At 40.1% G+C, this 24577-nt stretch overlaps 1 protein-coding gene across 2 annotated transcripts; it reads right to left on the reverse strand.

Annotated features, from left to right (window-relative positions):
* Nucleotides 1-1655: 1655 nt before the first annotated feature.
* On the reverse strand, nucleotides 1656-24259 carry PRKCI (protein kinase C iota). 2 transcript variants are annotated; one of them, XM_052685960.1, is made up of 18 exons: nucleotides 24121-24259; nucleotides 18993-19114; nucleotides 16495-16584; nucleotides 15703-15753; nucleotides 14485-14570; nucleotides 13065-13205; nucleotides 12204-12258; nucleotides 11501-11559; nucleotides 10893-11069; nucleotides 9994-10091; nucleotides 8884-8970; nucleotides 8144-8279; nucleotides 7684-7771; nucleotides 6644-6769; nucleotides 6462-6541; nucleotides 5602-5691; nucleotides 5219-5334; nucleotides 1656-4170 (listed from the first exon to the last, which is right to left on the reverse strand). In XM_052685960.1, exons 1-18 carry the CDS (start codon nucleotides 24228-24230, stop codon nucleotides 4083-4085), a joined length of 1800 nt encoding a protein of 599 aa, XP_052541920.1. In that variant the 5' UTR covers nucleotides 24231-24259; the 3' UTR covers nucleotides 1656-4082. The 2 variants fall into 2 exon arrangements, with proteins under 2 accessions (XP_052541920.1, XP_052541921.1); XM_052685961.1 differs by lacking the exons at nucleotides 14485-14570; nucleotides 18993-19114; nucleotides 24121-24259 and having other exon boundaries at nucleotides 16495-16535.
* Between the last annotated feature and the right edge of the window lie 318 nt (nucleotides 24260-24577).

The raw sequence follows: 24577 nt of genomic DNA on the forward strand, positions 1-24577 counted from the left end.
GCACACAGTAATTAATAAATACTGGTCATTCCACTTCGGTTTGGTTTCAATTATCTCTAAGTTCTGCTTAATTCTTTATTCTTCTGCAATAAAATGTTTGAGGGTGGGTCAGTAACTGGAAATGCAAGCACGTTCATGAATCCCCCATACTTATTCATGAAGCATATAAAAGCCCAGGGGACACAAATAAGAAGAAAATCTACCAGCTTCATGGACCAGCTGCAATTGTTCAGGCATTCTGGACATTCCTGTCTTCTCTCGCCTCTAGAATTTAGGACCTGATCATAGAAATTATCTACAAATGCCAACCACTGAGATGTGCTACATCATATTTCCATTTCAAATTTACTCAAGAACATGCAAGACTTATAACATCATAGCTAGAATGAACTACGGATTTAAGGCAGCAACGCATGTAGGTGGATATTACATCTTTTATTAGTCCTGCTGATGTCAGGGAAGCTTAGAAATTCAGTATCGTCATTTAATTTGGGTTTCACAAAGTTCTGCATATTTTTCAAGTTGCAAACCTCCGTGGTAACCATTGTGCTGGAATGACAACGCTGCTATAGAGCTACAATCATTAGGCACCATCAGCCAAAGTTTGTAGGTAGAAGGTTGTTCAAAAGATGTTAACTCCACCTACAGCTCTTATGGCAGACCAGGCAAAGCAGTTCCAAAAGGCACTGCGTAACTGAGACCTGCATTACAGACCCCTGTATGACAAAGAAACCCCCCCCAAACTAACCCTGCTCTCCTCGCACATATACCTTTAGGTTGTGCAGGCCACGCTCAGCTGCCTCTTGGCTTGATACCTCTTCCACTCACCAGGAAGAGCAAGTGAGACACGTTAATCTGTATTTCTAAGCATAGATAAATCCTTTAAATAACTGCATCACAAGCAGAAAAGAACAAAGGACACTGAAACAAACTAACTGAACTCTTCAAGAAAATACAAAATGTGGTAGAATTCCCTTCTTTTGAAAGCGCCTCCAACCCTCAGATCCCTCTTTTCAGGAACACACCATGATAATTTCAGATACATTTCTTGCTTAAACTGCTTACTACGTCACCCGTGAAGTCAGGATGTATGTTTAGCATTTTTCAAGGACGTATAGATGGTGCAAGCTCCTAGTTTCTTTTATAGAGCATCTTTAACATAAACAATTGCTCAGACTGAGCAGAGAGCAGTTGGCCACCAAATTGAACAGAAACAAGAAGCGTGCGTGGGGGGAGGTCAAGCATTTAAGATATGCAACCATCTGTAGCACTTGTCTAGGACTGCTGATATATACTGTTAACAACAAGCCAGACTGCAAGAGGAAATGTCTTTTAAAATACGATACAAAGATCTTAAAATACAGATATATTAAAATACTGCATCTGTAATAGGGTATGAGGTAAGTGCCCTTGCCCTCAGATGGAGATTTGAGAGAGTATGATGGGGGGAGTCATGAAAGAAACAGAAGAAACCATGCAAAGTAAGTACAAGGCATGAGAGAATGGCTCTCAACTGCAAATTCCCAGCAGCTGCTGTGATAGCACAGAAGGTTGTTGTTGTAATCCCTCCCTGGATGCTTACGGGTCACCTGAAGATCCCAAACAAACCCCTGTGTTTTGTAGCAGTAGTTTGTTTTTGAGATTAATACACAGCGTCCTAAATAAATGTTTTATTTGAAGTAAAAATTGTGCACAAGTAAAGAGAACGATTACACAACAATGTTCAAGACTGTATTCCATACGAAACAAGAAAGTAGCAGAGACAGCATGAACGAGCAGAGCACCCATAAGAACCTAACTCGCATCCAAAAGGGTCAGCCCACAGAAATACACCACACTTCTGATGCAGACACTTGCCTCAAAATCCAAAGCCTACTCAACTGTTCACATGCCATATCCCTTCTGAATACTTACAACAGTTGCTATCACGCTCCACAATGAAAAATAACTTACTACCATGGCACTTAGGAGAAAATTAAAGTTTAACAATGGACGTACAGTCATTACAGATATTTATCTCAGTGGCAATAGTTAGATGTGTAAATAGAAAAGGTATATTTTCTGTGACACTATCTATAAAATATTTGCTTTGAGCACAAAAGGCAGTGCTCTTCTGTGATGAGCAGCAGAAATCCCTTCCCTACATAAAGCTATTTTGCTTGATATTGTACATGAAATTAAGGAACTGTACAGAGAAGGCTTTTCTTGCTTGCTTTCAGTAACTTCAAAGCTTACTATCAATTAAGTCCCAATGTCTTAACTAGTCACATGAGTGTCAAACACTTAAATTTATAACTGGATGCAAGCAGTTTCATTTCACGTGAAATAATAGTGTTGAAGTTATCAGCTGCTCTTTAAAAGTAGATTTACTCTGATATTTGACATAGGAAAGCATACGACTTGAAGCCAAGAGAACCCAACTTTCAACAGTGCAGAAGTTTAACGCTTCCCTGGAACAGAGGTCCCTCCAATTCATTCCCAGTTTTGATAAATTCAGCCTTTTTGGTTCCTACTCACCTTGCAAAGAAAAATACACACTAAGTATCACACTGTGAGCTACTGTGCTTGTGCAGTCTCTCCCCTTGCAGCTAACATATAAGTGAAAAAAACACACACTTGAAGATCCATGCTGTGAATTTACAGTTTTACCACACAAGGATTTTCACAGAGACATTGCCTAAACAGAAAGCTTACTAAAAGCTTCAGATAAGGTTTGCTAACTTGCATTTACAGACATGTAAATCTGCTTTAAGTAACACTAAGTTGACTTACAGCTCTTATTTATATAAATACAGGTTCTTTTCTTCAATGTCTCTTAATCCCTTTTCCCCAAAAGTAAAAAAGTGGTACGTTTGGCATTTCTTCAGCCTAAGACATTCAAAGCTATTCCCCAAATATTAAAAATAAGAATTAGCTGTGCAGTATATTACACTGTTTGCTAAAATGAAATGTAATAATCATACCTCCTAAAGCCCCAGTTTGAACTGTTCTATTTCTTGTAATTGCTTTACTATTAGCTTTGAGTCTACTACCAACACTAAAGGTTTGTTTGTTATTACAAGTAACTACTGTAAGTGGAAAAATTAAGGAAGTCATTGTGGACAGCACCTATTTTTTTCTAGATGTGCCTTTTCCACTGGCAACGTGGAATGCATTTCCATCAGTATGGCAGTAAGATTTAATAATACAACAGAAACAGGATGAATGGTAAAACAATGCCCTTACCTAGGCCATAGCTGTAACGCATGCAGTTCTGGTACAGTAAGACAGAAATTGTAAAAGCAATAAATAATAGCATGAGGTCCTACATTCGTCAGTTTTAGCTGCCCGTTCCTGCTGAATTGCACTCTGCAGATTTTTATTTTTAAAAGTATTAATGGAATTCCATTTCTACCACCCACATCCCTCACTGAAAGGGAAAGGCTCAGAAAGGCACTCTGTATCAGACTGTGTACACTTCCCCCCCTGTATCACTGCAGAGTGAAGCCTGACTCTAATACTGAGTTAAACACCACCTTTGGGATGGATCAACGTACCTTATGAGAACAGCCAATCCTTGACCTATTCTGCTTCCCTCACTGTCATTTAAATCTGAAGGGCAATAACATAGCTGTAACTTCTGTATGTAAGAACAAGGAAACCATATTTAGATTTAGAACTACAAGTCATGAGATCTTACTTGTCTCGCTGGAATAGCAGAATTCCTTTAGCGATATTTCATTATGTCCTCTGATGCAATTTGTATTCTTAAAGTAGTAAAACAACTTTCCTTTATCAGAAGGCTGCACTGGCAGGTTATACAGCCAGATCCCACTGTTCAGTCAGCAACCCCAGAGACCAACTTCAAGTTTGGCAAGACTTCTTGAAAATTTACATTTTAAGTATTCTGGCAGCCCAAGGTTCAGCATAACAATTGCCCCAGGTGATAATTGATACAAGAAGAAATTTTGTGAGTCATTCACACTCGGTGGCAATGGTATGATGATTAGTTACTCATTTTATGCTAGTGCATCCAAATGAAGAGATCTTTATCCATGCAGAAAAAACAGAGTAACAACTGGCACAGTCCAGAAATGGAGAATTCAGACGCATTCCTCAGCTGACATCAAAAGAGGATTTATGTATTCAAAGCCTTCAAATTCAGACTGGTCAATCTTCTTCACAATATCACTGTTAAGATTAAAAACAGTTGTTAGTTTAGCACAATTACAAGTCAGTAGTATCAGCTGACAGTTTGGTTGTTTTTTTTTTTAACCATTTAGACCTGTACAATAGACTGCAGTTGAAAACATTCCCTTCTCTCTTTTGTGCCTCCCTTTCCTTACAGTTAATACTGTTGCTTCTAGGCCCTGCGGCAGTAACAAACACACCACCCCTGAGGAGCAGCAATTTGGCAGCTCACAAGCAGGAGTTCTCCCACAGAACACTTTGGAAGCTTTTCCAAAACATCCAGCTTTTAAAAGGAACTGAGAACACTGGGATGCGACACTGTTCTTGCATTAGTAAGTTCCCTAACTTACTTATATATTTTGCACCAACACAGGGATAAAGAAGGAAGTTGGATTTCAGACTTAAATAAGGTGCATAGGTAACATTTAACACTTGCTGTTTCTGCTTACAAATTAACTTGCACAGTATACAGAACCCAATACCAAACCTAAAGATCACATATGGTGGTTCAGTCAGGTCAGAAAGGCACTTCCCATACAATCCCAAATCAGGACACTCAGTAGGCAAGATACCACAAAACCCTCTGCCAAAACCAAAACATTACCAAGCATTATATCAAGGCTTTTCAGTCAGGACATGCTCACTCGATTACTAACAACTGAAAATACCCAAACAAAGCACCTTTTCTTGTCCAGAGTATCCAAGATAAATCCAATCTAAATCCAACATTCCAGAAATATCACCTCTTAGCATAACACAGAAATAAACCGAGTGTCAAAACCAGGTTTTCTCCTTCACACATTCAATTCCTTGCAAGTGACACCACTAAGATTTGTAAAGTAGCACTTAATCATCCTTCTCTAGACTAGAATTCTTCCCCAGTGATCACAGATTTTTTTACATCATGCCACAGCACTATATTTAACCCATCCACACCAAGTCTACAAGGAGGAGGCAACAGACTCTGTACTACAAATACAACCAACTGATGAATTTATCTAACCCCTTCACTCATTTATTAAAACATCTTAATTCCTGCTTTACTTACTCATCATCTGGAGTGAGCTGCACAGGTTCATTGGTGAACTGGGAATCAAAGTTATCCAGACCAAATTCTCCAGATATATTTGGCTTAAACGGAGGCACCACTTGCTTTTGTTCCATCTAAGAATAAACGCACTTAGTGACACCAAGAATGAATTACAACCTACAGAATTATTTTTAAACAAGGCTAGAAGTTACTCATTCCGTATGCCTTCTGAAATACTCTACTGTGCTCATTGTATGTAAAAGGTTCTGTATTACGACTGTGGTATGCCAGTTAGCAACTTAAGGTTTGTCATGGCTTTGAAGTTTTGCAGCATCTCCCGCAGTCAAATGTTGTCACATCACTGCTGCACACAAAGAAGAGCCCAACAGGCACTCACATACCAGATCCCAATCAACATTGCGAAAAAACGGATGTCCCTGGATATCTGCAAATCCTGTCTGAGGGTGGCAGCCTAAACGCTCCTTTGGATCCTGGGGAAGAAAACGTTTCTAAGTGAGTGCCATGGCAATGTTATCAGTTCTGTGAGACATTATGAATTTTCCGTTAGAGGTGCACTGAAGAACTAAGTTAGTGTTATTTATTTTGTAAAATGCTCCAATTTACTTTTGAAACAGATGCGAATACACAGAAGTCCAAACTTGAATAACATATGAACAGCCACCCCACCTTTACTCATTTTTATTCTAGTGGCTTTAAACGTTTCAAAGCAAGTGAATTTGATTCTCCCTCCTCAACAGGCAGCTTGCCTATGCCAAGTTGATTTGAGACAATAACTGCAAGCTACTGATAAATACAGCTGAAAGATTACTATAACACTTCTCTCCACTAGGAGGCTGTAACACTACGCTCTCGGTAGAAGCAGAAAGAAGGAAATGAGTCAACTTTAAAGAGTACAGCTCTGACAAGTCTCTTATACAAGGGAAAGAGCTTCTCTGATTGTTTATAGATGTCCCACTATCACAAATAAACTACAAACATCTTTAGGTACCCAGATCATCTGCTAAGCTTGTTCAATTTTCCAAATTAAAGAAATTATTTAGAACATTTCTAAACCTTTTAGTTTGAAATTTACTTCTAACCCTAGAATAATAATCTAAAGCTTCAGATTCAAAGACAAGTATTTTAAATAAGCTTCCCAGCCCTGTTAGAATGTTACAGGATTACACCTTTTGTACCTTTTTTCTACATACAGCAGCTAACATAGATCTGCTACACGTCAATTAGTCCACAACCTTCCTACCTTATTAAGGAAACTCTTCAGAACGCCCGCTGCTTTAACAGAAAGGGATCGAGGAATTCGGATCTGCTTTTCCAAAATTACTGCAAGGAACCAGTATTTATATCAGCTTTTGCATCTTTAAAGTTAGACTAAAGGTAAGTAGAAACAAAGTGCTGAAGTACATGAACGCTCATGGCAGTTACCTTGAAAAAGATAGTCTTCTGTGTTCTGATCAGGATTGTCAGAACTCCCGACAATATCAAACGGCGACCTGCCTGCCATCATTTCAAACATGAGGACGCCAAGCGCCCACCAGTCTACACTGAAGCCTGGAATTCACAAGAGAAGATACTGATAAAGAAGTTGTAGAGCAGAAATAAAAACAAGTCTTGCTTTAGTCCTAAAAATGTTTAGAGAAGAATTAGCTTAAAAAATTTAAGTATTCATAGTCTGAATATCTGGTTTCTATGGACTACCAAATAAAGGAGAGGTAACAGCTGTAAACAGACATCACTTGGTTTGTTACACGCAGGGTAGAAGGAAATTCTGTACAAAGAGGAAATGCAAAAACTTTAAAGGGTGATGCATAACCTTAACAAAGTCTTAGATTACACACAGGCTTAGTCATTGCTAACCAGCAGCATGTTATCTGGGAAATGACAAAGAAGGAAGTACATGATTCTTAATAGTAGCAAGACAGTCCTTATTCTATTATGCAGCGCTGAAGAAAGGAATCCAGCAGCTAGACTGAGACTGTTTATTCTGTAAAACTTGCTTGTGAAAGGAAGGAAATCTTGTGGACTTCTTCAGCAAGCGTTTGCAAAGACATTTTCAATTTTTAAACACCAAAATTTGTGAAAGGGACATTCCTTATCTAAGCTCTTTGCAATACCTGTATTGCTATCCCTGCTGCCAAATACAAAGGTCCAAAAGTGAACACAATTCAAGGCAAGCAAGATATATCTTTAAGAGTATAAAAAATGGTTATAAACAATAATTAACTTAGAAGACCCACGCTATTCTTTCAGAGTGTCAAAAACAAGATCAGAGAGCAGAAGGTGGGATATCTTATTTGTTTGTTGTGATATTCTCAGCCTTCCCTTTGAAGGGTGCACTCACACCATGTTAACTCAGATGGTTCACGTGTCTAACAGAATTCCACCCCTGATCAACTTGGGGGAGAAGCTGTGATGAGCTGAAAGTTACAGGTAGCTACATGGTAGCAGTGAAAAGCTCAAGTTACCGTAATCTTCTCCTCGAAGAATTTCAGGAGCAATATAGTTTGGAGTTCCACAGAAGGTGCTTGTCGTATCGCCAGGCCGCAGCCCTTCCTAAACAAACAACCAACAGCACTGTCAAAACAAGCTGTGTGTAACTTTCTTCCACCGCATGCTTTCTAGAACTTTTATTTGCCTCCTGTCTCAACACAAAAATCCCTTTGAATTCCAGGCTGGGACATATTTGCTACACAAAAGTAGATTGCAGCTGACATCTCACGAGGATGGCTTGTACCCACTGACAACAGTTATTAAACCTTTTAGCTGTCAGCTCCATAACATGCAAGTGGAAATAACTGAGATGCTGTTGAATGGTTCACATGTATAAAGAAACAGAAGTTTCACCTTTTTAAGTCTCTGCTTCTTTTAATTTATGACAATTTCTTAATTGTTGCTTTTACTACTTAGGAAGAAACTACAGCTTACCTTGCACATGCCATAATCTGTGAGCTTAATATGTCCTTCAGAATCTAGTAGCACATTATCTAGTTTTAAATCTCTGTAGATTATCCCTCGTTCATGTAAATAATTCAATGCAAGGCTGATTTCGGCAGAATAAAACCTAGAATAGTAAGATATACTGATTGCCCAAGCAGTCAAACAGACATAAAAAAACCAACAAAACACTCCAGACCACAAAAACAGTCTTGGTGGTACAATACTTTTTAAATTGAGCCGTATCTATTCTATTGTAATTTTTAAGCAAGGAGACAGATAAGTTGTTTATGATCATACAGTCATTTCTACCCACAGTCAATTATTTTTTCTTAATAATATTCATGTCTACGGACATCAACCCTTTCAACTCATAACCTGAAACAAAACACACGCAACAAGAACTCAGTATTTGACTAGACAGCAGGCCATGGTGGTTCTAGGAGAAACATATTAATATCATCAGGTAAAAAATACCACAGAGCAGGTTTTCCATAAAAAAATCAGAATCAGACTGCAGTCATCAAGCATTATGCAATAATACAAGACATTTATTAGTGCCTCCTATTACAGCTCCTCCTTGAAACAAAGACACTGCAGCTTGCAGCACTAAAATGAGAATGCAGTTAAGGATTTCAGAAATGGGAAACATCTGGAAAGGGTTTGTTAGTTCACCACCATAATCTGCACTACTGCACTGTGCCATAATCTACCTGCTCTGATTTGCATACCTGGCATGCTCTTCTGGCAGTTTTCTCTGTCTCTGCATGTGAAACATCAGATCTCCTCCATTTACGTACTCTATAACAAAGAATAACCTGAAACACACAAGAGCGAACACAAATGATTGTATAGAGGCTGAAAAACTTTCTTATCAACTGAATATTTGCATTCTTGCAGGTCTTTCCTGGGCAAAGTCAATTTAACTTCTCCCATTTCTGCGGCAACACAACTGGCCTCACCTTGGAATGAACTCCCAAAGTTAAAAATCAAGAATACAAAGTCTCACTAGGTAGCTTGTTTATTGCTAAAGGAAAGCAAAGGAATCCTTCCCACATTCTTAACCCATTACAACTACTACTTTGTATTTGTACATATGTGACTATATGGATAGACTAACATAGTTGCTGTGCACATGGCAGAACAGACCCTTTTTTTCCCCCATTTTCCTTCAGGATCCTCTTAATCTCATTCACTTATAGTTAATACTGTTATTGCTCTTCAAATACTCTTCTCACTTAACTCTATCAGTTTGCCACCTTCTCCTACTGCAAGGATACTGTTTAAGTACACAGTATTTTATTTGTACTGAAAATTATTACTATACAGAACAGTAATATTGTAATGTCTTCTACATATAGACCCAAAAATCAATTATTTTCATCTCTCTTTCACTGTTTCTCATCTTAAATTAAGGCACAATTTTCCAAATCCTGACTTGTCATCAAGGAGTCTAGGCAAACCTGAGATCCATTTCCTTACCTTTCTGTACTTCTGATTTCACCTCCCTTAAATCCTTTTCTTTTCTTTTTTTTCTCTTTTTTTTGCTCCCTCTCTAGATTGGTCTTTACCTCACACTCTCAAGCACATTTTTCCCCTGCTAGTTGCTTCTCTTCCTTTCTAGCATCCTTATCATAACACCCAATATTTCACACATTTTTGCATCTTTCCAATCTGAGAGCTTAGACGATAAATGTGACTTTTGTTCACAAAAAGCTACCATGATTTACAGCACATTGACTTTCACTACCTACCTAACACTTAATCATTTAAATAGGCTTCAGATGTGCCTAATAGTATGAAATATTTCTTGAAGAAAAGACTATCATCATCTCCTTTACCTGCTTTCTGTCTGGAAGCAAGAGTGCAGTCCAACAAGGAAAGGATGATTTGAAGCCTGTTCAAAGACATGTTTCTCTGTCTGAACCCAATCAATATCCTATTTTAAAAAAAGCAACATTCAGATAAGCATTGTTGTACTTTGTAGGGCAAGTATTAATGACAGTTAGCATAAGGATAAACTGGTGCTGATGAATGTAAAGAAGTTGAAAGAGGCGGGTGAAATTAATGTCAGAACTAGAATAAAATGAAAAAGCTCTTGAATAGCAAATCAGTCAGTCAAATCTGTACAGAATACCCTGAAGAACCATGAATGAAATCTTCAGCAGCTGCAATCTAACAGCTGACTGCAAATGGTAGCAAGTTTCCACAAATCACTGTGTATGCTACAACCAATCTGTAAATGGGGATGCTTGATTTAAAGAGCAAATAAAGTAACATTGTGAGATCCTCCTCTGTGACAAAAAGCAAAAACCCTCACAGATGTGAACATATGAAAAGTAGATTCCACCTCCTTTTTCAGCTCAGCAAGCAAAAATAATAGGAAAAATATGGAATAGTTCTCCAAAACAAGGAGGCAAGAGAAGCGTATTAAGTGCTTTCTGCACGAGTAGTGCTGTAGATGGCATCAATTACAACAGTGACACTGGTTGAAGCAATGGGGCTCTTGACAAAAACCACGAGCACAGGATGACTGCTGTAAACTACGAATCCGTCAATGAACACCTCAAAAGCAGTCATCTGTCTTGTGAACTTCTTGCAATGCATTTTCAAGTAACTGAATGTTTAATGCATAGGTTTTAATTCATGATGCAGACTCAGATGTCTGGCTTCCCCTTTGTAACAGGCATTAAAGCTGTTCAAAAGAGTTGGCTGAGTAATTAACAAAAAGCTTGCCTACCTCATCGTCATTGACGAGTTCTTTCTTCACCACCTTCATTGCGTAAATGCGTTCTGTTTTCTTCAATCGAACAAGCAGTACTTTAGCATAGCTGCCTCTTCCTATAACCCGGAGCAAATCAAAATCCTGGAGACCCAGACTGGAAGAAGCTTTGCCACTTTCTCTAATGCCCATTGCCTACAGACAGAGACACTTCTGAATTCACCAGCAGGCTTGTCAATTTTAACAACTGTTCTTTAAAGAAAGTTAGCACTTCAAACAGAATAGCACAATAAATACACAGGAGATTCAATTAACACTTGTTATTCTTAAACAGCACTGCCAGAAACAGGAACAGAGGGAAAAGGAAGAAGGTAGAAGAAACACGGCAGATGAAAAACCAATCAAACTGGAAAAATTTGGAACGCTTTCTAAATCAAAGCACATCTCAACCCAAGTTTTAAAAAAATCAGCTTGAAAGACACACATGCAACCATCGAGTGAGCAATCCAAACATGCTCTACGGACTAGTTTTCATTCTGTGATGAGTCAAATTACTAAGACAATAAAATAAAGAGTGACAGAGTTGAAGATCTCTGAATACAGTTAGCATGGTTAAGATACGTTACCTCTTTTTCTTCACCAACATGATCTAAGCTCTCGTGACTTGATGGATTATATGGAATCACTAGAGATGCAAGGAAAACAATTAGATTTATGGAACACAATGCTATTTTCTTTCTCTTCAAAACTTCCACTCATTAGTTGAATCAAGGAGAAACAATTTAAGTGTATGTATTATCAGCATTCAAAACTGTGTTTTTTGTTGTTGTTTTTAAGCTACCAAAGTCATTCTTTTTGCAATACTGCAATAACAACTGTTTTGCCTAATATAAACTTGTGATTGTATTTGGAAAGATATTTAGACTATTCTTGCCATACTGTATCTTGTGCAAAATAGCACTTGTTGTTGTTTAACAGATCACTGTCCGTGCTAAAATGGAAATGTCAGGAAATCTTGTTTAATTTTTTTCCACTGTAATTCTGTTTAGAGCTTTTTTGTTTGTTTAAGGAGGACACTTAAAATACAAAGCTTACTGATGGAAAAATGTAAGTAATAGCCTAGATTCTTCATCTTTACAACAGCTTGTTAAACTGCAGGACACAGGAAATAGGAATTTTTATATTTAAACCCCCTTAGTGTTTAAAGCAGCTGTCCTCCTCTTCTTGCCCAATGAAAAGAAGACAGAATTTTTGAAGTAATTTGCTTAAAGTTACTGTGTTTCATTTTAAAACCCATGTTCATGTTTCAAAGAGAAGTACTGATCTTACCTGATTCTACGTTATCTGGATGCACTGATGACGGATCCATAGGCATTATTGGTTCCTGCAAACATGCACAACGTTTTTTGTAACAGACTGTGAAAAAGATCTCTGAGAAATATCATCTTTTTTTTAGATGAATCCACATAATTACTGCTCTAGTCCATACAGTATAAAAAGAATCACTGTAGCCCTTATTTTACCTATTTTCCAGAAAAGTTCCTAGAAGCTATTGAAGAAAACTTCATACAACAGAGAGAAGGTAGTAGACTAAATGCAAAATGAGTCAGAAAATTGCATGTACTTTAGCAGTTTTATTAGCCAAATAGCAATTTATTAGCCAAATAAATGTATGAAATAAAGACATCCAGTCGTCCGCTTTTAACATTAAGCTACAAGTGGATTCACCTGTTGTTTTTCATAGGGACTTGAGAACTAAAGAAGATTGCACCACTTGGGAGAAAGTCTGAACTCTCATGCCTCACCTTCCTTTCCTATCAAACAAAATAGTCTGATAATCTAATAGATGTTTAGAGAATTTACTTGGACTTCATTCTGAATACGTGAAATGTATTCATGCACAACATACGCGTACAGATAAACACTATGTAACTACCTGTCACCTTTCCTTTCACCACCTGACACTGAAATAGACAATATATGTAAGAATTAAGACCTTATTACTGAACAGTTATTCTGCTAAGCATCTCTGGTATTTTTTTGTCACCACAAAGAGTGACAACCTTTTTAACCTTCATCCACTGTGATTGTTTGCAGAGCATATTTTGAAAGCCATTAGCAGGAAGCAAGCTCTTCTATTTCATTTATTACTGCTTTTTAAAGACAACTTTTCAGACAAACCCTACTTACTGGCTGTAGTGTATGACGACCACATTCAGAATTGACCAGTTTGTGACACTTCTTGTGAACAAGGAGTTTGCAATTGATGCATTTGTAGCCCTGGCGACCCAGGCCCCATATTCGGTCACTGCAGATGGCACAGTGAGCTCGCTAGGATAAATCAATAAAACTGATTAAAAGCAAAGCTAAGTAACAGAAACTATTCAGTCACACTTTTGTTACTGAAGAACACAGGATAGGAGATCAGAGAGACCCCTACTTAAGTTACTACTGTACCAGAAAAGTCTACGACAGAACTTTAAGATAGAACAGGCAGATACAACATAGAAAAGCCCAAGAATTACGAATGAACAATAAGCAACAACTGCTTATCAGAAAGAGCACATTTACATGGAAAGGTGCAGGCACAGTCAGCCTCTTCTGCTGCATGTGGACCCGGAGAGACGTGAGTCAACTGCAGGTCAAAAGCAGTGCAGATGAATAAGCAGGCTCCTGTGACCAAGCTAGTTTGCTAGGTCTCATTATCTTTATGTAGAGGAGTCCTTAGGCTTAAAGAGAGAAAGGCAGGAAAGCAAAAGCTTCAGCACACTTAAACCACCAGCTTACAGGAAATGGGAAGATCACCACTCGCTGAAGGACACTCATCACACAACTCAAAAGAACCATGAACACAGGGCACCTACAAAGCAAGTGGGATGGTGCCTTGACAGCCTTTGACCAGGAAGAGGTCAAGGAGGATTTCTCAGAGCACAGTGTTAAAAAAAAAAAAAGTTCAGTGAATAATGCTGAATATGAAGTTTAGTGGAGATAATTTTGAGCGTTATTTAAGCATGTGATTCACAGCTTAGAGAAGAAGGAAAGAATACCGAAGCTGTCAAGGAACCTTGCTTCTTTAATTTTTATTTTATTTTTCAGATACAAGCAGCAGATAGCTTTCTTGATGCTTAACTGTCTTTGACTATTGCTTATTGAAAGTATCAAAATTGGCCTATTGTTTTCAGTTGTCTATTTGCCAACATAAGCGGATGTTAGAGAAACATCTCAGGTTTTGTTTAAGTTATGAAGGAAAACTGTGCAGCATAAGCAACTCAAAGTATTCTTAAACGACTGCAAATGCACTTTCAGTTCAGTTATCTAATGCCAAAGCTAAAGTCTGCCTCTCTGAAGATTTTAAGGGAGCACTAGAGCATTTCTATCACAGAGAGCATAGTTAGAGTATACTGAAAAGTGAATTACAACTATTTACTTTTTTTAGGTGCCTGATTTTATATCGATAAGGTTTCCTGAAACTACAGCAACCCAACATCTTAGTACTACAGACAGTCAACAAGAATTAGAATCAGCCTGCCTTTTTTAAGGCAGTAACGTTAAAATCATGAAAGTTAGACAACCCTGTAACATGGTTTTAAGCACCCAACAAGAGTCTCACCCTGTTAAATCGTTTGGCTTGGAAAGTGTGACCATTTGCACAATAGAGCTTTCGCCACCGGCGGGCGCCACGGCGATAAATGGATTCTAAGAGGAAAAACATATGATTATATCCATAAAAAATATAAATGCACAACTGCAGTATTTTCTCATGGATGCTTCTGTGTAAAATGATTTGCAGAGTAAAGTTTCACTCCTGCAACCTTGTAGGAACACAACGTGTTTTCTTCATTTTTCCAATTTTGGAGAAAACCTCAAGCAGAACACTCAGACCATCTGAAAGTTAAGTCTGCCTTTCCAAAGTTAAAAGGAAGAGTGAGTCAAAAGGAGGAGAACAGCCCAAACAACACAAGCACTTGTTTGCAAAACATGCACATACCTTACCTAATTCAAGGAGGAGCTGTGGGAAGGAGGGAAGAAGGTGCATTTCAGGAACCTGTCCTGATTTATGGTTGCTTGCACAAATCCTCTAGTATCCTAGGTCCACAGCTGCCACCATTTTTTGACTGTTTGTCTCGTTACAGGCATGTCAGGAACCAAAATTGAAAACTAGAATATGCAAAACTATCTCAAGTTGCAAAGCTATTTCAGATTTAGTCTGGAACCTTTCTTTCCCCCCTTCAGAAAAGTAGCATTACTCCAAAGTTAACATTTAAGCACACACTGACATTTGTCAAGAACTTGGATGTCAAGCTGACAGGTGTGTGTGCACAGCATACCCATCCTCTTTTATAAGATGAATATCAACAGCATAGAAGCCTACATTGAACAGATGGAAAATCACCTCTCATGGTTAGTACATTTACTAACATGACAAAGGTTTTCAGAAAATACTCCTATTACCCAAAGGTTGGTCAGAAACTGATGATTGGACACCTCATTACAAGTGGTTGCAAGCCTTTGCTCACATTAGTCAGCTAGCAATCTGGCAACTACTACAGACAGGAATAGAATAAAAAACTGCCATGAAAGAGGCAAAAGCAAGGAAAGCAGAGAAGCATGGAGAGTTAACAGAAATGCAAAAATGCCTTATTAACAATGACTCAAATGACAAACAACACAAGTTTAACAAAACTTTCTGTTCCTTTTTAATATTTAAGCTGTAGAGACTTGCATTATTAATAGTTATAAGCACAGGAAATCAAACAATAGAATATCAACTTTTTCTAGAATAGAGATTACTTATTTTAAGCATGCCCAAACTAAAATGCCTACTTACTATCTTCTCCTGGGCAAGGCATGCCAGGCCGTTCTGGTACACAAGGAAACACTGCAAGAAAAACATTAGCTTCCTATGAATCTGTTTCAGACAGAAGACAATTCTTTGGGTTAAATACAACATCTGTATAAGAAGGCAACAGAAACAGAAAGTTGCTACAATGCATTCTAACAGCAGGCAAGAAGAAAAGATGCCACAAAACTCTGTACTGCACATAACAGTGATGCAAGAAAGAAAAACAACGGGACAGTCGAGTAAGGTAAGTTATTTAAAGATGCTAGCAACAAGTACTGATGCTGGTTTCTCATGTGATCAATCACTGCAGCCAGTATTTGGAAATCTGGACTGTAAGTGAAGCACGTTACAGGGTTCCAGAAGGGCCAAGTATGATCTTGCCTGCATTAGTTCTTTGTTTCCAGTGTATTTAGCCGCAGCAGCAGCAGGAAGGGAAAACCTGGTGCACATTTACTCAGAAGCCAACCAAGCAGAAGTAAATGGAGAGAAGACTGATCAAAAAGCGTAATAATAAAAAACAGAAATACACGTATAGGAGCAGATGAAATCCTTTCCCAGTTTTTATGTATTTTTCCTTTCTTAATTTCATAAAGAATACTGACAAGTGCTGACAGCTAAAGAGTGACCCGTGGTCTTTGGCATCCTTTTGACAGACTGCCACAATTGGCTTTAACTGAGGAAGATGGAGTAGTGCAAAAGACTCTGATAACATGAGGTAAAAATTCCAGGTCTCTGTAGATGCAAACATTAAAAGTAATATATTAAATTCCAGTGTACCGTGAATTAGAAGCTCTGAATCCTTGTTTAGTTCATACAACCGAAATGCCTCTTCTAACTCCAGCTGGGAAGAAACCGTACATGGGTCTCCTGAAGGAAGAAAACACCACAAAACTCAGTCTGATTGGTTTTGTGCCGTTCAACAGCCCCCTCACAGTGGTTGCTAAGATAATTATTGTAGCAAACCAAACCTCTGCGCAGTAGTGTTGCTGTCCTTTTTCATCACATCAAATGTTCCTGCCCCATCTGACAGCCTCGGCACTCAGCTGCCTACCCACTCCGTAAACACAAAGTAGAGAGCGTGGAAGGAGGAGAAGGAACATCCCTATTCATTCAGACTCACTGAGAACCGACAAACCAGTTTTTCTTCATGTGTTTTGACACCTGTGCAAACAGCTTTTTGTTTCTTTTTGACAGAAGAAAGGGAGGCTTTCAGAGCGTAAGCAGTGCTTCAGATTGCACACAAGGTTTACAGACTAGAAAGGAACCTTCATAATTAAATCTGACTTGCACTTTTTTTAATTGGTGATCACAACTTAGCTGACTGTGGCAAAAGCATGCAACTGATCTTTCTAACACTGCCCTCAAATTCACAACTTCACTTTAAAATCTAATAGGGAATAACTGAAATCTTAATTCACAATGTATTACTAATGATGCCTAAGTATAAAAATGATGAACTACAAACATTCTTTCAACACTGGATTAGTAATAATTTTGCAGTCATCCAAAGTAAACTCAGATAAAATATGTCAGGAAAGTGCTCAATTTTGACTTGTCTACCAAGAAGACTGAACACAAATGCCAGTTTAGCGTCCACCTTACAGTACACATCATGAGACAGAGGTAAGAAGAGATGACCAGATGTAGATAAAATAAAAGTTCATCTAAAAAGAAATCAGATTCACTCCATTTTCCAGTTGAACCTGACCATTTATTTGAAATGACTGCATTCAAGCTAAATTCCATCTGCCTTTGTGTCATTAAACTCTATGAGAATTATTTAAACACGATGCTCTACACCTGCAACAACTCAGAAGACACATTTAGAGCACGACAAACAAAAACCTCAGTGACCAGGCAAATCCAGCCGAACAGTTTAGTCACACATACAGTCAGAAAGTAGTGAAGAAGGCCAAGAAATCATACCTTGTCTTTATTCTACCAGAAGCGTGGTAAACAATTCCATCATATACACATACATGCTTCATTAAAGACAGACAGACTTACTGTAAATCTCCAGACTCATCTCAGTGAAAAGTCCAGCCAGCTTATTGCAAAATGTCTAACTCAGACGGCACCACAATGCAGCAATTTGCTTATCACCACTGCTCCTTTCTCCTTACTGCATCTGCCTTGTGTATACAGTTTGGGAAAGCTGGCGATAAGCAGAAGAGAATCACAGAATGGCCCAGGTTGGAAGGGACCTCAAGGATCTCAGACTCTCAAGACCACAGCCTTCAACACAACTGCCCATACAGCACTTCCAAAAAGCAACTTGAGTCCCTGGTTAGCTTTGAGCTCTCAATAAACTGGCACTCATCCTATTCTGAATAAGAAACCTACAACAAGGGGAGGAAAGAGGCCTATAAGCACCGCCTATGCTAATCACTGCATACAATTACTAATCACTGCAGACAAATCACTGCCTTTTATGTACTGCATCAAGTACTTAGCTGGCTAAAATAACAACAGCTATTCCATAATTTAGATGTCTTTGGTGTAGCTCAAAACTTATGTTCAGAACACGGCTCCACAAAGAAAATAAGAGCTACAAGTAAGCTTTTCAAAACATGCCTAACATACACACAGCTCAGAGTGGAAAAAGGGAGAGAAGACTGAACTTTTTTCATCTGATATAAAACATGGAAAAATGACATGCTGAAGATTAACAAGATTTCAGGGCCAAAATTTCTACAAAAAGTTACTGTACATCACCCAGCCAAGTATTTTCTTGAAAGTACTTTCTCTTCAAAGTTTTATTAAATAGCTTTATGTTATTAGACCCAAGGTTGCTACAGCCGATTCACTCAAAACACATTTTTTGGTTATATGAACAGCTATATACATTAATTTGTATCAGTACAAATACAAAATCAGACAAATACTGCAATATGCATCACTTAGGATTAGTCTGTTTCTCAAACGCTTCAGGTTTAAGGGGAAGCATAAGCATACTTTCCATTTCCTTCCTAGTAAATCCTAGCACTGAATTCACGTTTTGATAGTCACTGAGATTTACGAGCAAACTACAGCAACAACAGCAGAAAAACAAAAGTAGAGCTTTCAAATCACATTTCAGTGATTTGAACTAATAAAACTATACTTACAAGGGCACTGGAAAGCCATTACTTGTGGAGTCTAAGTTACTATTACTAAAAACAGACAGTTCATGTCACAAAGGGAAAGAAAATGAGGAAAGGGAGAGAAAAAATAGAAAGCTGAGTACCATAACGATCACAAAGTTGTTGGAAAGCAGGCAGCAAGAATCGATTTACCTTCTTCATCAATCCATTTCATGGTGAAAAGCTGCTCGTTGTCAAAGGAGCACATGTCTCGAACTTCACTGCACAGCCCCTCAAACGAGATGGAAGGTTCAAAATACGTTATCATGATGTCCCTGAGTAAGAGAAAAATAATACTGAGAAAACGTCCAATGCTGTAATTACACAGCACTTCATCTTCACCTCTAATGCCTTCTATGCACCACTGATATGAAACTCACCTCTTGCCACAGCCCCTTAAAAAAGGAATCTTTAAGCAGTATTAATAAGCCATGACCACCAAGATTCCTCCCTACAGCACTCAGGCTCCACGTGATTCTTATTACTGATTATTTGACATTTATTCCTCATGTTATCTGCTTTTGAAAAAATGAAGATTTAAATCCCCAAATGACTTTGAAGCTGTGCAAGTTGTAGCTTTTAGGTACACGCAGCAATGAAATACATTATTCCAGTGGACAGCAAGGAATTAAATGCTGCAATAATTTTGAAGGGCATTACTAATGTATTGCTGGTAAGAACATATACATCTTCTCCAAGTAAGTTCTAATTGTGGGGATGGTTTGAAACAGTCATGGAAATTATTAAACAGCAGATCAGAGGGGAAGAAGTTGCAAATATTTAAAGCACCTTTAAGAAGACACGGGTGATGCTTCCCCACAATGACAGGGAAGGTGAACACTGAAGCATGCTCTTAGAATTAAAGTTTACTGCTTTACTGTTATGAAGAACCGGTATTTCTGTTTTAATTATGAGAGTGGTGCTTTAGAAGCATTACCACAACACGCTGACCCACTGCCCTGGTATTTGCTGGGCCTTCAAGGGGAATAGGTGCCTCTGGGTCAGTCCTTTAAAAAAGAATGTCAGAGGTACAGCCCAAAGGAAGGTGGAAAGAAAGAGCAAGAAGCCAGGGCTGTTTACAGCACTAACCAAACAGCTCAGAAGCCCACTGCTGGAGCACCGATGTTCCCAGAAAATGCACAGAGATCCAGAGTGCAGGACAGCTGCTCTGCAAACTCCACACATCTAACAGCACGTTACTGACATGCAGCCATCAACCAAAACCCACAAGGCTCTATTAGGAGGCAAAGTCCTAACCTGTATTTCCTGTTTTTCAGGGACCTACATTTTAGGCAGGAGATAAGGCACTGCTTAGCAACTTCAGTGAGTTCCACCTAAAGTTCACCAAAAGATTTATCCACACTACAGTGAACAGCAGAAGTCAGATACACACAATATTAAGACGAACCAAACGACTTAGGAACACAAAGCCTTTCAGTATAGTCACAGTAAAAGCCAATACAAAGTGAAGGAACGCTTCCTACTTGTTGTTACCTTCATGTGCAAAGCAGTTGCCCTTTCCAGCACCATCAACAAGACACACCAGACAGCAGCAAAATACATCTGGAAAAGCACCCAGGTGTTAGAATGAACACAAACCTGCCTGCACACGTGGCAGAACTCTGGCCAGAGCAGCGACGTTAAACAGAAGGATGGATGTAAATACGAACAAGAGTGCAAGCAACTGCAGCACACTGCCTAGAGATGAGAAGCTGGCTTTGCACGATGCAGAATGTGAACGATGCTGTCTTTCCACAAGCTCACCTGGCAATTTTAACTACACTGGTGGCATTTTCTACACAGATAGGTCTCGTTCCCAGACTAGTCCTATCTAGAACTATGAAGAAGCTATCACTTCTTCAGATTATATGGTGTTCTTCACACCTCCTGCTCCTGCACCACACCAGGCATGTCTTCACTAGGAAAAAGCTGTACTGACTGAACCTACCATACAAGATTAAGCTAAATGTGGTATTTTTAACAAAAATTAGTAAGCTATGTAAAAGAATGACGGGAATGTAAAGTGGGCCAAAGCCTGCTGTCTTGTATAAGAAAATACAGAATGCTTTCTCTCACAATGACAAAAGAAAATCCTTTCATTCTGATAAAATCAATGAGTAAAGCTTCTGTTCAGCACACCTGCCTGCTACAAAGCTATTCTACAGCACAATACCCTTATTTGCCTCCTCAAGACACACACAAGGAACTAGAAAGCAATCTGATTCCAGACAGCCATTTCCACATCTGGATGCTTTAGTTATCTCATCATAGGGAAGCACTGTTTTTTACAACTTCTTAGGGATATTGTCTCTCTCCAGAAGACTACCAGCCTCACTGCTACCTTCCCCACGACTTCTCTGCAACCAGACAGCTTTTCTCACTCTTTTTCTTTTGCACCTCACCCACCAGTCACAAGGAGCAGCCCTTCCGCAACACGAACAAAGGGAAAAATACAATGCTGACAGTTAAATGCAATTGAATACGTGTAGCTCACTTCTCAGTTCTAAAGTCAAGCTTCTGTGGGAGGCTGCCACTTGATTATCTGGAGCCTAACACAGCTATCACACATTACATTTGTGAACATACATAGATATCCAGTCACGTATTAATTACATACCCACACATTCATCATACACCTGGGTTAATCTTTTGATTATGCTTAGTGGCAGCTCACTGAAATTAACTCGTGCGAGGCTCCCGGCGAATCCTGCTGCTTGTAAGTAGTTTTTAGAAGCTCTTTACACTCCTTTACATTCACTTTACATTCCAAGGGCAACAGAAGACATCGAGCTGAAACAACGACCAGAAAGTTTCAAGACAAAGAACCGTGTAAACAGAGGATGTGGGAAATCAAACATTCTTTAAAGAATTGTCTTCTGGAAATATCTGTGGAAGTGCATTTTGATTTCACAATAAAAATGGCACTGTTTCCTTTTCCAACAAGTCTCACCACTCCTGTAAATGCATTAAAATTAAGAAAAGCAGCACCATTGACATGTATTCTGAGAAGACTGCTAGGGGTATTGCTCCTTTGAAACAATACAAACTGTGGGTAAAGGACTGGTATGCCTTTATCTGTACTAAAAGCCTAACCTACTCCCAGCTTACACAGTTAAACCAGTGCAAAATCTATGCCAGCCACTGCAAAGAGCGAGCAGATCTAATCATGACAGAGAGATGGATCAAGTTCTGTGTGTATATATATATATAATCATTTATATTAGTCCTATAGGATTGTAACGCATAGGTAGCATCTTTCTCACTTGCTCTCACCCACTACAACACAACCCTTCCCTGATGTAACAGCCTCTTGAACTGACAAAAAGCACCTACAACAAATGAGACAAGCCAAAAACTAAGCTTTTAAAGCAACATTAGAGACCTAAAATGGGTGTAATTATAGATGCTGTGTAAACGCTGCGCATTTGAAGCTGCTACACTTTGTCAGCGTATCAGCAAAAAAAGAATGTAAACACAGGGAACAATAAATTCCTAGGAGCTGCTGGGAACTCCTGCTACATGCAGGGTGTAGATTACAGGAACTCTTTAAAACAGGTGAGGCTATTTTCAGCATTTCAAGCAATTAGTTCTACAACAAGCGTGGCTTACCTGCGAAAAGGAAATATTAGGGTAAACACAACTTAGTTCCCAACTCTCTGGGAATTCCCACCTCTTATTCCCATCACCTCTGTTTGTTTTAGGAAAATTTTCCTTCCCGGTTTTACATATTTCATGAATTTAAGATAAAGAACTACCACAGCACGGTTGAACAAAACAAAGACCCTTCAAAGAGTTCCTCATGAAAGCTTTTGTCTCGGCTGAGAAAAGCAATTAGGCTCCTGGCCAGACCCGGGGTGTTCTGGGGCTGCAAGAGCAATGCTTGAGCCACGCAAGGGCCTCACCACTACGTTCCTCACTTCTATTACAAGAAAATTAAGAGAGATTAACATTTCCTGATTAACAATATTTCCCATAAAATCCTCTAACCGACTGTCATCTTCATGCAGTTTATTTGATGAAAGGGTAAACATCGCCTTTGATACCTGCACTTAGATCCTCAGTCTCCAGCCATTCCCAGTGCAAGTCAACTGCTTTGCTTTGATATCGACTTTTTGACAGTGCTGGTCTGAGAAGCAGGCAATGAGACTGACAGTCAGAGGGGAGTGGAAAGGATGGCTTGTTTAGATCTCAAAACAAATAACTGCCAAGGCATTCAGCTTATCTGTTTGTTTGTTAACCAGCTGCCCATATGACTCACTGTCACGATTAAAAGCAAACCAACAACTGTGTTAACCGACAGTCAGCAGATGAAACTCAAAAGAAACATTCCAGTGCCTGTGAAATCACTGCCTTATATCTGAAGTGCCACAAACCAGCATTCCAGCCCAGCATAGCAGTTTTCTTGCTCACTCCCACAGCTTCTTTATCTCTGTTCCTGCACCACAGCTTCTCAGTGCTAAGGCAAGAATTTGTATGACCGCATGTGGAAACGACCAAGATTAAAACTGACCCAGCAGAAGAAAAATAAATGTGTTTAATCCAAAGCACTTCCACTTCAGTTCACCGTCCAACCACACGAGCCCTCCTATCAGCTGGTAGCCACATCTTCAAGAAACGGGGGATTGACGAGACCAGAAGGCAAAGATCTGAGAACTTCACATGTAGTTATTCTGACAGGTTCCACAGGTCCTTTACAGCCACAGTGCCAGCCTGTAACGCTTTGGTCAAGAAGAGCTCCAAAGCAGACACAGGCCAGAAACTAAGTGCTTTACCATGTACTAAATGCTCAGCGTGGCTTTTCTATCTCTCCTTGAAGCCATAAAGCCAGATGTATTATGCGTACAGAAAGCCAGAGATACTGTAATCAGAGCACCGACGGTCAGATAAACCTTTTCTTGTAATCCACGCAGGTAGCTGGAAGGAAGCTGCCTCAAACCAAAAACGCAACCGACATTTTTTTCGGGTTAGATCAGCTCGTATCGAACCCACGGACCGGCCGAGGCACGGACCGCCCCGCTGCCCCAGCTGTTCCTGCGGCGCGGGGTGAGCCCGAAGCGCGGCGGCTCAGCCCCATCTGCCCGCTCACAGCAGCGGCCTCCGCTCGAGCGCAGAGCCGCGGAAGGGGAGACCAGGCTGCGCCCCCTCACCTTCATTCTCTTTCCTCGAACGACGGAGCTCCGCACGCCACCGCAAGCGCAGCGTTGAACGCGGCGCAGACACAAACCTCAGCCCGGGAAGCGACCACCGCCTCCGCTCCCAGCGGCCTCCCCCCTGCACTCACCCCTTGTAGTAGGCTTTCACGCGGACCTGGTGGGCGCCGTCCCCGCCGAGGCCGCCCCCGCCGCCGCCCGGAGCCGCCATGGTGCTGCTGCCGTCCCGCTGCGTCGGCATCCCCCCGCGGCGGGCGGCACCGCGCAGGGCGGCGGGCGGGAGGGCGGCGGGACGAGGGGGGCGGAGGCGGCCGCGCAACCCCTCGGCTCCGCACGGCGCCGGCACAGCGCAGGCGGAACCACTTGGGGCGGGGGGGAACCGGGAAAAGGCGGGGAGAGAGCGCGGAGCTCTGAAGGGTGGTGGGGGGTGAGAGCACGGCCCAGCCCCGCAGTAGGACAGAGCAGCCGCTCCGGGAGCGGGAGGCAGCTCGATCGCTCCGGGCAGGAGGGTGAACAGCCCTACGTTGTACCTGGTGCACCCCACACTAGGTGGGCTTTCCCTGCGGCTCTGAGAGCACACCTGTGGAG

This window comes from Tympanuchus pallidicinctus, unplaced genomic scaffold, assembly GCF_026119805.1.
Source record: "Tympanuchus pallidicinctus isolate F22 unplaced genomic scaffold, pur_lepc_1.0 scaffold22, whole genome shotgun sequence".
NCBI classification, from domain to species: Eukaryota; Metazoa; Chordata; class Aves; order Galliformes; family Phasianidae; genus Tympanuchus; species Tympanuchus pallidicinctus.